Source organism: Poeciliopsis prolifica, unplaced genomic scaffold (assembly GCF_027474105.1).
Source record: "Poeciliopsis prolifica strain line A6 unplaced genomic scaffold, Auburn_PproV2 SCAFFOLD006, whole genome shotgun sequence".
NCBI classification, from domain to species: Eukaryota; Metazoa; Chordata; class Actinopteri; order Cyprinodontiformes; family Poeciliidae; genus Poeciliopsis; species Poeciliopsis prolifica.
Genome location: NW_026562381.1, coordinates 13489816 through 13506097, shown reverse-complemented (window position 1 = coordinate 13506097; position 16282 = coordinate 13489816). Strand labels below are relative to the sequence as shown.

Sequence of the window (16282 nt, the reverse complement as noted above, 5' to 3'; positions counted from 1 at the left end):
TGCCTTTTATGACCTGATATAATTTCATTTATGAGTTCTGCAGATAATTACAGACTGAAAATGTCCTCTGCCCAGCACAAAACAGTCCACAATGTGCTAAGCATTATGGAAGAATCAAACCCGTGGAGGAATATGAAACCAAAAATGCAAAGAATGCAATTGGGCTGCTAGCTTTGTACTCCATTTTGGACAGGGCAGGGTGCAATCAAATGTAGCAGTGTGTTTCTGTATTTATTAGCTTGTTTTCTCAGAAAATATACAGATATCTGTTCAAGTCATAACTTCAGTTTTATTGGTTACGCTTGGAGTTTTTCAATCTTGGTCAAATCAATTGAGATGTGGCAGAGACTTTATCATTTTGCTCTAAGTGCTGAAATGAAACATGAAATTTTTTTCTATCAGACTAAATCTTATTAACATATCAATACAATGGTAAAATTCAGATAAGGTACAATATTGCTATTTTATGTTAAAACTTAATTTTTCGTCAAGAATTTGTAAAACTGTTAAGAATGAAAAGCATCTTCTGTAAATATCTTGTTTGCTGTCGTTAAGGCAAACATGACATCACTGCCAAAATTAACTTTTGTGGTAGTCCGTGTTAAGATGAACATTCATGCTCTGCATGTTCTTCATTCTCTCTGCCGGGTTAGAATCCTAGTAAAAAGCCATGACATAAATAAAAGGATTGGATTTAACATCTGAAGCACCAGCTACGTCCTCCACTCACCGTATGCTGTAGAGCACGTTGCCATTTTTAGAGATGCGTAGGAGCTTGTTGTCTGTGGTGACCTCGTGAAAGTTGGCCCCCTTCTCATTGGCAAAGAACAAGTCAGGTTTCCAGATGGAGTCCAACATGGAGGGGTCGAGATCCAGCGAGTCGTCGGGATACTCGCTGTAAGCCAACCTGGGGTCGTTCCACTGCTGCCTCAGGAAAATGTTCACTCTGTAGTCCTGCAAGCAGAAGGAAAAGACAATGGAGATCAATTGGTTAAAGAGAGGGGGGAAAAACTGGTTTATGTGTAAGAAAGCTGTAATTTATGAAAAATCGATGTGACATCCACACCCAAGGACAATTTAAAGTAACTGCTCATGTTTGTGGATCTTCAAGGAGTTCCCTGACAAAACTGGCAGCAAAACGTGAAGAATGTGCAAATTAGATTTGAAGGCAGTGTGTTCTTGCTGTAGGGGTACAACATTATCCACTTTGCTCTGAAAATGGTTCTAATCCTAAAACGTTGATCTTTCCACCTTGAGTTTAATCTGAGCTCTGGTTTGTGTTGTTTATCTTAAACTGGAAAATCAGCTACTCTGTAAATGTTGTTTTTCAGTTTACATAAAATGTAATTTTATTCATTATTTGCATGAACTATTTCTTAACAAAACTACTTATAGTAACTTATTCACACCTAAAACATAGTTGGAAATATGTTTGGAAGTATGTGGTGATTTCTTTTGTGATATTTGTGAAGTTGCTGCACTTAAAAGAAGGATCGAGAAAACAATATCTATAAGGATGCAAGAAAAATATCAGATGAAAGAAAGATAAAATGGACATGAACGACAGTATGATATCCTCCCCTCTGCTACAAGAGCAACATTCTCAGAAGAAATTGATTTGGCAGAAAATTTTAATTATTCGAAAGCCGCAAAAGTTACAAAGCATGCACCCTTGAAAAGAAGGTTGTAAATGCGTCCACAGGGAGATGTTCTCTATAAAACCAGAACAGGAGACGACAAGGGAAAAGGAGGGGAAAAACAGCTTCTCATAGGTCATTGCACTGCTGACTCAAGATGCCACAGCTCCACATGGAATATGACATCGACAGAAACCAAATGTGGGAGCGACAGAGTGATGGGCAGGATTTCACGCCTGGATGAGAAGGCACTCATGGGTTCATCCATATATGTTTGATATTTCACTGATCACGGCGGTGCATCACTTTGGGCTGCAACAGGAATAGTTTCCAAATAAAATACATCATCGCATGGCCATTTTATAAGCTTCTTTCCCTTCTGCTTCCTTCTTGATCTTAATTGATGAAGCAACAAAAGAAATCCTGCAGAAGTTGTGCATCTCTACTTTGGTTAGAAAGCAGTTACGGGAGGCTGAACCAAAAATAAGGTGGCTGACAGAAATAGAGGCATAAACAGCAGACAAGCAGATGGATGTGAGTTGAAGGTCACAGATCTGCTGCTTCTTTAGTTTTCCAAACAGACAGGGAGATAAACTGTGACAACACGTTGAGGGTTAGATCAATCAGAAAAAGAGGCTGGTTTCTTCTATGGTAGGACAATATATGTCAAGCAAAGTTTTAGATAAGATGATACATATTTGTGTTACTGAAGGAGTCGACTTTAAAAGTTAGGAATCATGGATGAAAGCACCTCCGGCTATTTTAAGCATGCACACATTATTTATCTTTTTTTTTATGTGAAAACTTTGTACACTTTTGTTCCAAGCAGTCTGAACTTTCTGTAATCTTACAAAGGGCTCTTGGTCAGTAAATTATAAAGGTACTGAACTGAAAATTAGCAGAAAGCAGCCAGAAGGATGTGTGGTGGAGGGAGAGAAATGTTTGACTTTCTCCTCTGAATGGATAAATTTTTATATTTTCCTGCATGCATAAAACTTTTAATGCACCAGCTGTTACTTCATGTTATTTTTTATTACTCCAACATTCGATTGCAGATTTGTTTGGAGGCTTAGAACCAGAGCTGGAATAAGATCGGACGTTTATAATGTGTGCAGTAAAGCACCTCTTTATCCTTCATGAGATCACTTCGACTGCTGCCTCAGAAGACAAACGGTAAAGGTTTTTAGTTTGTATTTTATTTCCTTTCTTTGTCTCTTTGTTTTGTATGCGTGCAGGCCAGTCGATCCAGCTATAGCATATTAACTGTGGTTCCCTCAGAGCTTTATTGTATAACCCTCCATTCTTCATTCTCTGTTTCACAATAAGAGTCCAGGTCTCTTCTGTGTGGAATTGGCATTCAGTTTGCCCCTCGATCTCTCTAATTGTCAATTATTCTCGGAATATGGAGCCTGGCTGCTTGGGCTGTCATTAAGCTGTGTGGCGTAGCAGAAAGAAGCCATCGCAGCGACTAGGTACGGCCACGCCAGCAGCCCCAGCAGGTGGCATTTCAAGAAGCAATCAGCCGCTGAGCTGAACATGTGTGTGCCGCAACAGCCTCGGCCAGGCTCCTTCTCTGTTTATCACTGTTTATTACACCAAATATCTCACATGAAACAAATGAGCTCAACCTTTTCTGAATGAGTCACCTTTTTTTCTGCTTGAGAAAGTGACAAATAACCTAAGACTCTGCAGAGATGAGGAGTGTGTGCTGATGGAGGGAAGAACGAAGGAGAGCTGTGGGCTTATTTCAGCGTCATCAGTCACTAAGATGCCTGCAGTTTGATTTCAGCTCTGAAGAAAATAGCTAAGTAGAAATGGCAGCAATAGAGCCGCTCAAACCAACCCAAAAAATATTCTTAAAGAAACTAGAAAAACACAGAACCTTGCAACAGAATTCATAGGTCTTTTCACATTTTGTTACGTTACAACCACAAAATTTTGTATGTTTTATTGGAATGTCACTGTTTGTGTTTGATCAACAAAAAGAAGAAGGGAAGTAATGCCAGATATAGTAAATCACAGAATCTTGTGAAGTATTTTTTGTCAAATTTCTTGGGCAAATATCTCAGTACACTTGAAATACACATAACTAGTAACTTTCCAGCTTGATAGAGCAGCTTTAGCAGCATCAGTGACTAAATTTGCAGATCCGACCTGCAGTATTTTTCAGAACATAACTGTATCAAGTCTATGCTGGAAAAGTATGCTGCTGTACTTTTCCATTCAATGAAATCTCTGTTCTCACCTGCAGGTCCACACATTGTACATGTTCAGCTCTTTATGGAGCCTCATAGATCAGAGGCCTGTCATGGCTGCAGATGGATGAACAGTAAACACGTTGGCTAGAAGTCAGGAAACGAATGGCGCTCCACTCCAAAATTCAAATGAGCAAAAAGTCATTTGGCATTCTAATGAGGGGAAAGTAATATTCGTGAAAAATGGCTGATTTCACGCTGGAGTTTGGCTTTAGACAGAGCTGATGACTCATTTGAGTAATCGGGTTATTAAAAATGTTATTGACACTGAGGCAGATCTGTATTAAACCCGTCCATCTAAAGATGTGACATAAGGCCATTGGACTGTTAAAATACATAGTAAAATTATCCCCCATTGGAATGCTGCTGCAGAGCCATTAGCAGAGAAATTGCTGTACTTACACAATACCAAACTCATTTCAGAATGCATTAAACTCAGGCAGTAAACCACGCATGAAGGACTACAATCCTCCTCTTCTTCTTTTCCGTGTGCTTCCTTTGACAACAACAGCAACTGCAGAAAAATCTGCAGCCATATTCTAATTCCACGCCTGTCATAACATCCTGCCGGCTTCCTGGAGTCTGCTCAGGTAGGAAGAGGAGGATATGGAGCTTCGCACATTATGGTAGCACATCTGCTCAGCTACGACAGCGAGGGAGAAATATGCCTTTTTTTCCGTTTGGCCTCAGATGGAGCCTCAGTTTGCCGGCAGCACAGAGAGAAGATGTCAAGTAAATTTACAGAGGGATCCGGAGAGCAAACCTTTCTCTGGAACATTATGGGATTTTAATAAACGAGCAGTCTGATCATTCAGTAAACACTGACACAGTTAACCTAGACTGACCTGAAGGTAATAATCTCTTGATGAAATCATCAGTTTGGGTTTAATGTTTTTGACAACAAAGCTGCTGTTATCCAAGTTCGTGATTTAATTAATTCATTAATTGTATGATTTATAGTTTATAGATTATTTGCAGCTTTAGGTGTTTTTCATGTTAAGATATTTTTATAGTCTCTAACAAACATTTAAAGTGTTGTTTTTGCAGACATACAAGAAAAGAAAACAATATAGCTAAATTTTGGGATTAAAGTTTTATGATTGTTTGAATACAGCTATTTAAATTTGTCGGTTTTATTTTTTATCAGTTAATAATAGCAAATAAAAATCTGTAAAGATTGAAGTAAGAACATATACATATAAGTAACCAATAAAAACATATTTCCATATACTTGCTTAAAATAGTTAGAAGTCTTATTCCATGTTAAAATTTTATATTTGCAAGTATTTTAAGGCTGATTTCTAATAAAATATAGTATAAAGCTACTTACTTTTCAGAAGGTGGATGGTATTTTAAAATATTTGCTCAGTAATAGCTTTAACATTATGGTTATGCTAAACATATTTTAAAGTTTGGACTTGAAACATCTCTTATTTTTAATGCCACAGTAAATTAGTCCTAAAAATCGAATTTTTGATGAATTCAAACAATTATTGGTTTAATATGAGCATTTAATTTTACATCAACATTTTCATCATTTTGAGGTATTTGCAAAATGTTTTGTTTTACAACGTCCAATGTTTTTATTTTTTATTTTTGTGACTTAAACACACAGGGATGTTTGAAGTTCTCCACATAAAGAGACGTAACACACAATGTTTGAATGAGGAGAAGAAAGCAGAGAAGCAGAAGAAGGATGAGACAGAGTGAAGAAGCTGTGGGAGTGCTGAAGCAGAAATGAAGCCGTGTTGCGTCGGTACTTCAACAAGCACTGCGCCATTCTACCGAATCCATCGATCACTGTTCTTCACCGTTCGCACCGCCGTGTGTGTCCTTTATCTCTGAGAGGACCGATGTTAAGAGGATAGTTTTTACACAGCAGTTTATACTTAAAAGGGTCTTCAGCTTCTGGCCAAACTCAGATATATTTCAAATTTTCTAAAACGCAGCAATTCAAGGATGCATATTTAAGCAATTCAACTTGTAAAACGTGCTTTTTGAACAGGTGATAAAGGGAAAGAAAGAGGCTGCATTGCCAGTGGTTCAGAGGTTGACAGCCAGTCAGAACAGCTAACAAGAAAATTACTTTTAGATGAACAGACATCAGATATTATCACTCAGTTCTTGCTTCAGACTGAATAGTAGATTCAGATTACAATTGTTGCTTGTGATGTACAATTATGACTTTAAATAATTTCAGCATTTGAAAGGCTTTTATAGATTTTTAACCTCATTTCTAAAAGATGGCTAACTTTCAATCGGAGAGAAGATCTGAAGTTATACCTAAAAGAAAAAATGGTAAAAGTGCTGCTGATCTCTGTATTAAAAGCATTTTTTAACATAAATTCTGTTCTGCTGTTGCTTGTCCTTTCATTTGTGCAACCCTTTATCTCTGTTGCTCCAGATGTTCTAGCAATATCAAGGGACTACTCGAATGCAATATATAATAGTACTATTCCATGTGATATGCATTAAAACTCTGCTTTACAAGAATATTTCCAGACACTTATTTAACTTACGTTTTTATCTTTAATATCCATCTTTTTGGCTAATATCAGCAAAAGGCATCAGGACTTTGATGATGGTAGGAGAGAAAAGGACAAAAGCTTGTGTAATTCCTAATCTTATTGTGAAACCAACTGTCAACAGCAGTTATGTTTTATGAATATGTGACTATTTGAGTGCAGACTGTAATAAACCTAAATCAATATTTACACAATTACATTAAACATGTGTCTTGTCTACATAGAGCCTCAAGATGACATCTGGTGCAATTTGGCACTATGTGCATAAGCTAAACTAAACTGAATTGAATTTTAAAGAGATTCTTTGAATATTTCTGTGCATTTGCACATTGTTAATCCAACCTGACAGAGCTAGAACCCAAAAATTCAGTACACGAAGGAGTTGTCACGACCTCAGAATCCCTGCAGAGGGTTTATTCAGCTGAAAGATTTACTGCTTTCATTGGAAAAATGTAGAAATTTCTCAGGGTTCAGGCGGGTGACAGGGGCTTGTTTTTGCAAACCAACACACACAGCATATCTGCTCTGAGCCTTGTTGCTCAGTGAACGTTGATGCTTCTGTTATATTTATACTAATGGATTTCCTGTGTAATGAACTGGTGTAAATTTTCCCTTCATTGCTTGTAAAAAGACACGCCAGCTCTGCAGTCGCTGCGTTGTTATGCTAATGGTGGCAGCAGTGATGCGCTCGTTCAAATGAAATGAAATGTGGGCCCAGTGAGGCGGGGAAACATCCAAACACTGAGAGGTCAGAAAGCTTTTAATTTTTCAAAATGTTGTAAAAATGCAACTTCGGATGCACTGAATATCAACACAGCCTTCAGTTTAATTAACTTCATTTTTCAAGTGAAAATTACCAGAGCTGAGATGAGGCTCTGGTGAGATGTGACTGTCTCCATTACGGGCTTAAGCATCCAAATCCACACACAGACACCAGTGACAAGTTTGAAAATCTTTGCTTTAAGGCTGTGTTGCTAAGTGGAAGTGATAATAAATAAGCTTACCATTGTTGTTTCAGCAATGGAGCCAAAACTGTTGATAAAAATGTTGCAGGTTACGTTGACAGGGGGACCTGCAGAAATGACACAGAGTGAAAAAGAAAATAAGAAGTGAGACTAAATGCAGGTTTATATGTGTTGGTTGATTATTTTTATCTACACAAACGTTCATTTGCAGAATAATCATTGAATGAGCCAATAAGATGGCTTTGCTTTGGTCTTTATTAGGTATCATTTATACTGATGATCACAAGAAAACCAGGAGGTTCCGATCAGCAAACTGTTCATTCTTCTCCCGCATTTTAATGTACTAAATATCCTGAGTTGATTTGTAATAATTTTGGAAATGGTTTTAAAACTTAAGGGTTTTGTTCTGACTGAAATCTGAAAAATGAAAGGAAAAGTACCGAAATAATGACTCAGTCATGAAACATTTGATTGTTTTAAAGTGAAGCACTGTGCCTCAAGAAATATACCAAAAACTAAACAAGAGGTTAGAACTAAGTGAAGATTGAAGTTTGACTCAAAACAGAAAAACTAACACATTTCTACAGGATCATAAAGCAAAAATACTTGACATTTTGCAGTGTATGTCTTCAAACAGATAAACATGATTCAGTGACTCAGTTTCAATTAACTTGAAAAGTTGATTGCAATATTTTCTGCACTTTAAAAAACTCACACACATTTATTATCCTACTAGATTATTTGCAGAAATAACCTCTTTTGCTGCAGTACTGAAAGCAGACAAGCAACTCAGACCAAAAATCTCAGAGGAACATTTCTGAGACCTTGCTTAAATTCAAATAGAGTTAGATGTAGCCAGGTATACCTAATAAAATGGCCTGTAAGTGTACATGTGTATTTTATTAATTAATTTCATTCGGTTTATTTTTTTTAGGCACAGCAGATTTTATTCTCTTTAGTGCGTGTTTGGCTTCTGGTGTTAAGGTGTGAAGATGTCTCTTTAAGAGCAACATTCATGTGGGATCATAAATGGAGACAGCATCAATGATAACAGGGAAGTTCAGTTGACAACAGACTGCAGGAAGTAAGCAAAGCTAAAGTAGCTGCCTGACATTATAAGAACAGACTTAATGGCTGAATGAACAAGTCAAAACCTCCAAACAGACCTGACAACATCTAAACATTTACCTGCTGAGAGCTGGGTGACTTGTAAACATTCAGAACAAACAGGGAAACTAAAGACGACAAAATACATTTCAAACAAAATGTGAAACTACGATTGTTCAAAAATAGTGTTGGTTCAAAAACAGTTCAGTTTATTCTCTCAGGGATCAAATGAGGCTCTGATGGTAGTTTACAGATGAGCGAGTTACAGTGACGGTAAGCAGAAAATCAACACACTTCACTGAATCATTGGATTTCCAAGTGGAACAAACACAAACAGGATTACCTGGTGGACCAGAGCTGCAGAGAGGAACACAGAGGTCGACTCAAAAGAAATATTACAGTTTTAATACCAAGCTTAAGATAGCAAAACTGATGACTCATCATTTTAAAGATAAAAGCAATGAACAACAGATTTTCACATGGCAGATTTCATATGTTTATTTTCTTAGCAGAGGTCTGGTTGTTCACGTTTCCCTGAGAAAACCTTGACAGAATGAAAACCAACAGTTCAACATATAACATTAAATTGTTTCATGTTGAACAGTATCTTTGATATTACGATTTGAATATTGAAGTAGCTTTTTACCTATTCTGTTTCATCAGGTTAAGATAAAGCATAAAGGTATCAGTTTGTAACAATAAAGAGGAGAGCTTGTTTTATTACAAGCTGTTGGTGTGAATCTCATTCTCTACATGACCGCAGCACTTTTCCTCCACATGTCATAAATAAAAACATGATTCTTATCAGGGACATCGGCTTGACTGAAGTTTGTATTTTTACAATATTTTGGAAGCAATAAATGGTAAGAAAAGTTTCATTGAACCAGCAAACCGTAGATTGCAGGACAAACACGTATCATCGTCACAACCATCGACTCTATTCATAAGAAAAAGTTGCATATTAATGCATTGTTAGATATATTTGGTCTTTGAACTTTTAAAATAGGGAATTAAAAGTGCTAGAGATAGCTAAAATCTCTTTAAGCTATTCATAGGTGATTGTGGTTCTTAACCGCTGAGAATACTGATGTCCACTGCACAAACTTTATTGCTTTTATCAGCGAACACGATATAGAAAAGTAGATTTCGGTTTTGAGTGAAACCAAAATCTTATTAACACATTTATCAGGGTTATAATCTTCTTACCAAATGTGTTTGATTCGTCAACAATCAACAAAACAAACATGGTACAGACTGCTGGGTTTTTGAAAACTTAAAGTTTAGAAATAAATATATTTTTGTTTTTTAAGGGTAGAATGTTTAATTTGTAACATTAACAACTCCTATTTCCTTCTCTTTCTCCTAAATGGAGCTTGAATGTTTCTCTACTCTGTTACTCTGTGCTATTTCTTTCTACTTCTTAATCCATAGGCACTGGATTAACAGCGAGCTTCTCTTTTAACTTTAGAAAAGTTAACAAATATGATGCAAATACAATCAACATGACTGTCAAGGTGTAAATTAATCCATACAAAAATCTAAAATAAGGAAAATCTGTTGCAGTTAGTTACTTTCAAAGTGAAGGAAAACACCGAAACCAGATTTAACAAACAGTTACAGCTTCCAACTACAGCTCTAATGAGCACATCTGTTTCAAAGAGTTTTCCAGATTGCTTTAGTGGTTCCTGTAGTTTTAAACACTGATAATTTGGTGCCATTAAAGATTTGTTAATTTGTCCCTAAAAATGGTGATTTGCTTTCTTGGAGCTGACAAAAACAATTCCAGCTACCATCTGGTCGGAGAGGAGCTACATTGTTGCTGTGTGTGCTTAGTGCGAGGAAGCATCTCGGTCTCCTGAGAAGTACACCTCTGCATGTATGCGATATGGTTGCATGGTTTCAGAAGTCTCAGGTTTTTACTCTAACATGTCAGCATGTCTGGAAAATGACTTTGCTTTCAGTGGCACTTTCACAGATCCGAAAAGAAAAAACAGTTTAGAAAGCTATGTTGTAAAAGCCACAACAGTTTTACTGAAAAAACAATTTAGGTTGGTAACAACATAACTATATGTGCATAAAATCCTGACCATGCACCACTCTCATAAAAGAAGATTTATTTAATCTATTAATGAGACACTGAGTTGTTTTTAAATCGAAAGTGATGCCTGAAAGTCTATTCAGCTGATATAATGTATCTAACTGTGAATAGCAAGGAGAGATACAACTTTGTCGGCTTGTCTTCACATTGATGTGCTTTATATTTATTTTATACCTTGTGAGGTAAAAATGTGGCTTTGCATGACAAAAATTAATGTTTAATGAGTGAACAGGCTGCATCACTGTCATCCTCTGATACATGATGATGCAACTTAAGGTCAGACTATGCCTCTTGCAAACACACACCCACACACACACACTTGCAAAACATGGACACAGAGTTTGTGTTTAACGTCCCTGACTCAACGCGATGTCTAATTCCACTTGCCGGGGGCTGGCTGCGAATGAAGGAAGGGGTCTGGATTATTTTGATGGCCAATTACTCTTCCTGTCACAGTCAGTCGAACGCTCGAGGCCAAGGGAGAGAAATATCATGTCAGAGTCATTCACAGACACACACACACAGACAGAAACACAACTGTGGTTAAGGCATGGAGTAGGTTGTAGAAGTATGGTTAAAAGAGGAAATAAATCATTAAAGTTTGCCTGAGGCAGTCATTCTTCATGTGAGTTATATGTACAGCATCCAATTAGAAAGCAGATCTTACTACAGGATAGTGAGACGGTATAATTCAAAGTTACACAGATGAATTGAAACAAGACGGCATGAAACTCACAGAGTTCATTTCAACTTGGGCAACAGAAACTTGTTGAGCAAAATGTTTACACAACACAAATCTGACTGAATGTAATTAAAGTAAAGATATGAACAAACTGACTATTGTTTCTTGAATTATCTTAAACTCTTTATGTATTAGGAAGAAACCAAATTGATTGTGAACTAATTTAATTTGTAGAGCAAGTGCATCTTTGCATCGCATAGTTGTATTTATTTTTTCTACTTATTTTTCCACAAAACCAAAATTACAACACTATCAACTGTGGGTTGTAGTTTATACAAACTTTGTTTCTGACAGAAAATCAACCCTTTACCCTCCGATGAGATTTCAATCACCCCACAAATTTGACCGACTGAAAGGAGAAACAGGCTGGCAGTAAACACACTTCAAGACAAATGGACTTCAGGTAAATAACATCCCCTGCTGAGGCACCTGACTTTATCTGTCTGATGTATGAAGCCTGCACAAACCCAGTGAGTACAAGCTCTGATATGTCTGAGGGTTTATCCATAAAATCACCTGGTATTACATTAACACTGTTTCTCTCAGAAGGACTCTGCAGGCCTAACTCAAGTCCCTCGCACCCTGGCTTTGTTCAAAACCTTCATCAAGGTCCTTTCACTGTGTGGCAGGAGGGAGGTGAGTAGAGCGATGTCATAATTTGTCTTTCCTTGACATTTCTTGAAGTGCATGATGCAAAAAAAAAAAAAATACAAGAGATGAGGGGAAGCTTAAAGCCCACCTTCTTATTTTCTGCCACAACAGTTCATTTAATACCCATCAAGTAAAGGGCAGATGGAGAGAGATTCGCTCTGTTTTATAGCTTTTTCAATAAAGCAGAAGATGGGATGCAGGAGAAAACGAGAGAAAGAGAAAGCAGACACAGCTCATTAACTGTCATGGAGGACAGGCTGGCAGTGAGTCACAGGCTTCTGTAGTTCTGTTCTTATGTTAGCCTCAGCGTGTTTGAGCTCACAAACACGTCTGTGCTTCCATGATCCTTTATTACATAACGCCCGGTTAGGGTTAGGGTAACTAACTAAGGGTATCACTTGGATTTGTACACTAATTTTTTTGTTTATTTCATATCTGTCACAAATGATAACATAGAGAAAGCTTGCTCACTGAGTCTTTGTGAGATGAAAATATCTGTGGTCCAAATGACATCTGATAATAACATAGTTCAGAGTCCATAACTTACAACAACTTTCCTTATAAATCTGTAAATTGCTTAGATTACTTTTGTGTGACAAAAAAAACTCCTACATTTTCATAAAGGGTCAAACAACTTGTTAACCTCACATTAGAGTGAAACGTTTTTACATTGTTTTCATTTTTATACTTAGCTAACACTATTTTAAAGCACAGACTTTGTGCAAATATATTTAATAAATTAAATATTTATCTTCAAACTAAATATTTGGTTAACAAGTGAAATACTTAATTTGAAACTGAGTATTTAGTTAACAAGACAAATAATTAGGTCAAAGGGAAATGGATGAACATTTACTTGCTGATTACTGGAAGAAAACTATCAAAACTAAAAGCTGGGTCTTTATGAACTCCAGCTTTTTTGTTTCATGTCACATCTTTATCATTGTTTAAATGAAATGCATGAAAAATGTGTGATACAAATGATTACAATTGCATGTTATATGTTTAACTTTACAATTGAACAGATTATTTTATATTGAAATCTCCATTAATGTTTTTAATTGCTCCCCTAAAATTGTGAGTCTTTCATTGGAAAAACTCACAAAATGAAAATTAAGATAAGCAAAGAATCACCTGAATATCACTCAAAGCTTAAATCAGCTTTTGCAAGGCTGAAAAATGTCAACTCTGTGTGTTAGATAAAAAGCTCAATCTCTCATGGAATTTCATTCATTCACTCTTGTGGAGAGTCATTATCCCAGGCTCAGCGCACACCAATTGTGCATTTGGGGGAAAGTGAAGCTTGACAGACCTGCCATACTAATTTAATGTTGCTAAGTTATGATTGGACAGTCACTGTCTGGGGAGTTAGAGTTTAACTGTGAGTAAAACCACAATGTGTGTTTGCATCCAGTTAGTGGTAGGACAAAAATATTGGTCCTTTAGTGATGCAGAAGCATCGTTTTGACTTATTGTACATAACCCAAAAAGGTCCTACTGGGTTTCACTTTGTAACTACAAGAAGTTGTAACTAAAGATCAACAGACATTCTTGTTTGACAGTAAAGACATTCACCATGTTCCAAATTATTGTGCAAGTGATATTTTCTCAGATTTTCTTTAAAGGTCAGTGAAAATGATGGTCAGTATAATTTTCAAGTAATGAACTATTACAGTATAAATCAAATTTTACTGACCATGGGAACAGTATTTTTTCAAAAATAAAAAACTCAAAATGCACTGTTCCAAATTATTATCCACAGCAGATTTTCTAAACATTTCATGGATTATAAAGAACCGCAAATGGTCATTCTTTGAATGTGCAGCATTAAGTCATTACATGTACTAAAATCAAAAGCTATTTCAATCAAAAACATCTTAACAGACAGAGTTACATGTTAACATAGGAGCCCTTCTTTAATATCACCTGCACAATTCTTGAATCCATTGAACTTGTGAGTTTGTGGAGTTTTGGATTTCTCTGCAGGATGTCAGAAAACCTTCCCAGAGCTGCTGTTTTGATATGAACTGCATCCCACCCTCAGATCTTCTGCTTAAGGAAACTCCAAAGGTTATCAATAGGGTTGAGGTCAGAGGAGGATGGTGACCAGACCATGAGTTTCTCCCCTTTTATGCCCATAGCAGCCAATGACACAGTGGTATTCTTGCAGCATGAAACAGTGCATTGTCATGCATGCTCTTCTTTTTGAAACATGAAAGAAAGTGATCAGTCAGAAAGCCCATATATTTTGCTGAGGTCATTTTCACACCTTCAGGGACTCTGAAGGGGCCAACCAATGATTCTCTCTCATGATTTTGGCCCAAAGCATGACTCCACCACCTCCTTGCTGACATCACAGCCATGTTGGGACATGGTGGCTGTCCAAAATCAGTCCACTACTGCGTCCATCTGGACCATCCAGGGTTGCACAGCACTCATCAGTAAACAAGTCTGTTTGAAAATTAATCTTCATTTACACCTGGGTCCACTGCGTCCGTTTCTGCTTGTGAGCTGGTTGGGGGAGGCCCAATAGTAGATTCATGCACCGCAAACCTCTGGAGGATCCTCCACCTCGAGGTTCCAGAGGCACCAGTAGCTTCAAATAACTGTTTGCTGCTTTGTAAGGGCATTTTAACAGCTGTTCTCTTAATCCGATGGATTTGTCTAATAGAAACCTTCATTCTGCCTTGATCTGTACAAACCCATCTTTGTTCTGAATCAGCCGCAAATCTCTTCACAGTATGATGATAATGCTTCAGTTTTTGTTAAGTATCTGATGTTTTCATACCTTGTCATACGGCACTACACTATCTGATGATTTTCATCAGCAGAGAGATCCTTTCTCTTTCCCATATTGCTTGAAACCTGTGGCCTGCTTAATAATGTGGAACATCCTTCTGAAGTAGATTTACTTTAATTGAGCTCACCAGACAAACTGATCAACCAGCTCTCTGAAATTAATTATAGTGAGTAAAAGAGTCCTGACACACAATACCATCTATAAATTTAATAGCACAACCCAAAAACATCTTTATGACACTTAGATGCAATTTGCATTATAATTTGAAACACGGTGTATTGTATGTACTGTGAGCACATAATATTTAAACAATTAGAAGTTTTCATGATCAATTAATTTTTTATGCTTTTTCACATTTACACCACACAGTTTAGTGTTTTAAGAGGGATTTTATCTTGAAAACATAAAAAAGTCAAAAAATGCAATTTGTAATAGGTAAATACAATCTACCTGCAAGAAAGAATCTGCTAATTCAACAATTTTCTAAGAGAAAATTAAACTGTTTGTCTTTCTTCCTTCGACTTCATCATTGTGCATTAGTCTGTGTTGGTTCATTAAGTTCCATTAAGTGGTAGTGAAATGACAACATTTTTAAATATTTCTAGGGGCATGAATACTTTTCAATGGGTATAATGGCTTTTCTGAGGATCACACAGGCTCCATCAATAAGCAGACGCACAATAAATGTGACCACAGCACAGAAACACAGAGACACACGTTCTGTACAGATGTGGAAATGCCTTGAAGCATACAGTAAACACTGTTTCATGCACATTCGTGCTTTTTACATGCCTCGTTACTTTTTCACCTTCTGCAGCTGATATGATTTAGCCTGTTACACACACATTTATGCATTTCTTTACTTCAATCCAACAAATATGAAACCCACCATCTAAGAGAACATTCAACCAAATCGAAACAAAAGTAGTTGTGCGGTTCTGAACATCAACGTCAGAAATAGATGTATCTGATCAATGTGAGGTGAACAGGTCTCAGACTTTTTTAAATCAAATGCCCTATAACTAACACACACACACATCCCCCACCACGATAAGGCTGCCACCTTATCGTGGTGGGGGGGTTTGCATGTCCCAGTGATCCTAGGAGTTCTGCTGCCCAGTGCAGACCGGTTCTAGGTGAGGGACCAGACCAAGTGCAGCCCAAAGATCCTTTATGATGATACGACCGTTGGAAACAGGGGTTGTTCTCTCCGTACATGAGGTCCCACCCTGGAGCCACCCTGGCCTGGGGCTGGGGCACGCTGGGGAGCCCCTGGTGGCCGGTGGTGGTATAACAATAAAAACCCTTGAATCCCTGAACTATATCAACAATATGTGCACCAACCAATTGTAACCCAGGTTAAAATAGCCTTCACTCGAATGAACTAATTACTATTTCATAATAAATAATTATAAAGTGCTTAAATAGGAAATATATTCAGAATAAATAGAAAAAAATAGTTTCAAATAAATAAATAATAATACAATAATAAAATACAAATT

The 16282-nt window shown here is 37.0% G+C and overlaps 1 protein-coding gene across 4 annotated transcripts in view; it reads right to left on the bottom strand.

Moving 5' to 3' along the window:
• LOC129360466 (glycine receptor subunit alphaZ1) overlaps positions 1–16282 on the bottom strand; it is a 107286-nt gene that overhangs the window by 33621 nt on the left and 57383 nt on the right. For all 4 annotated transcript variants that reach the window (XM_055030712.1, XM_055030713.1, XM_055030714.1 and 1 more), the window contains 2 exons: positions 7422–7489; positions 731–954 (listed from right to left, as the gene is read on the bottom strand). In XM_055030712.1, the coding sequence (XP_054886687.1) occupies positions 731–954; positions 7422–7489 (292 nt within the window). The remainder of the gene's footprint in view (positions 1–730; positions 955–7421; positions 7490–16282) is intronic.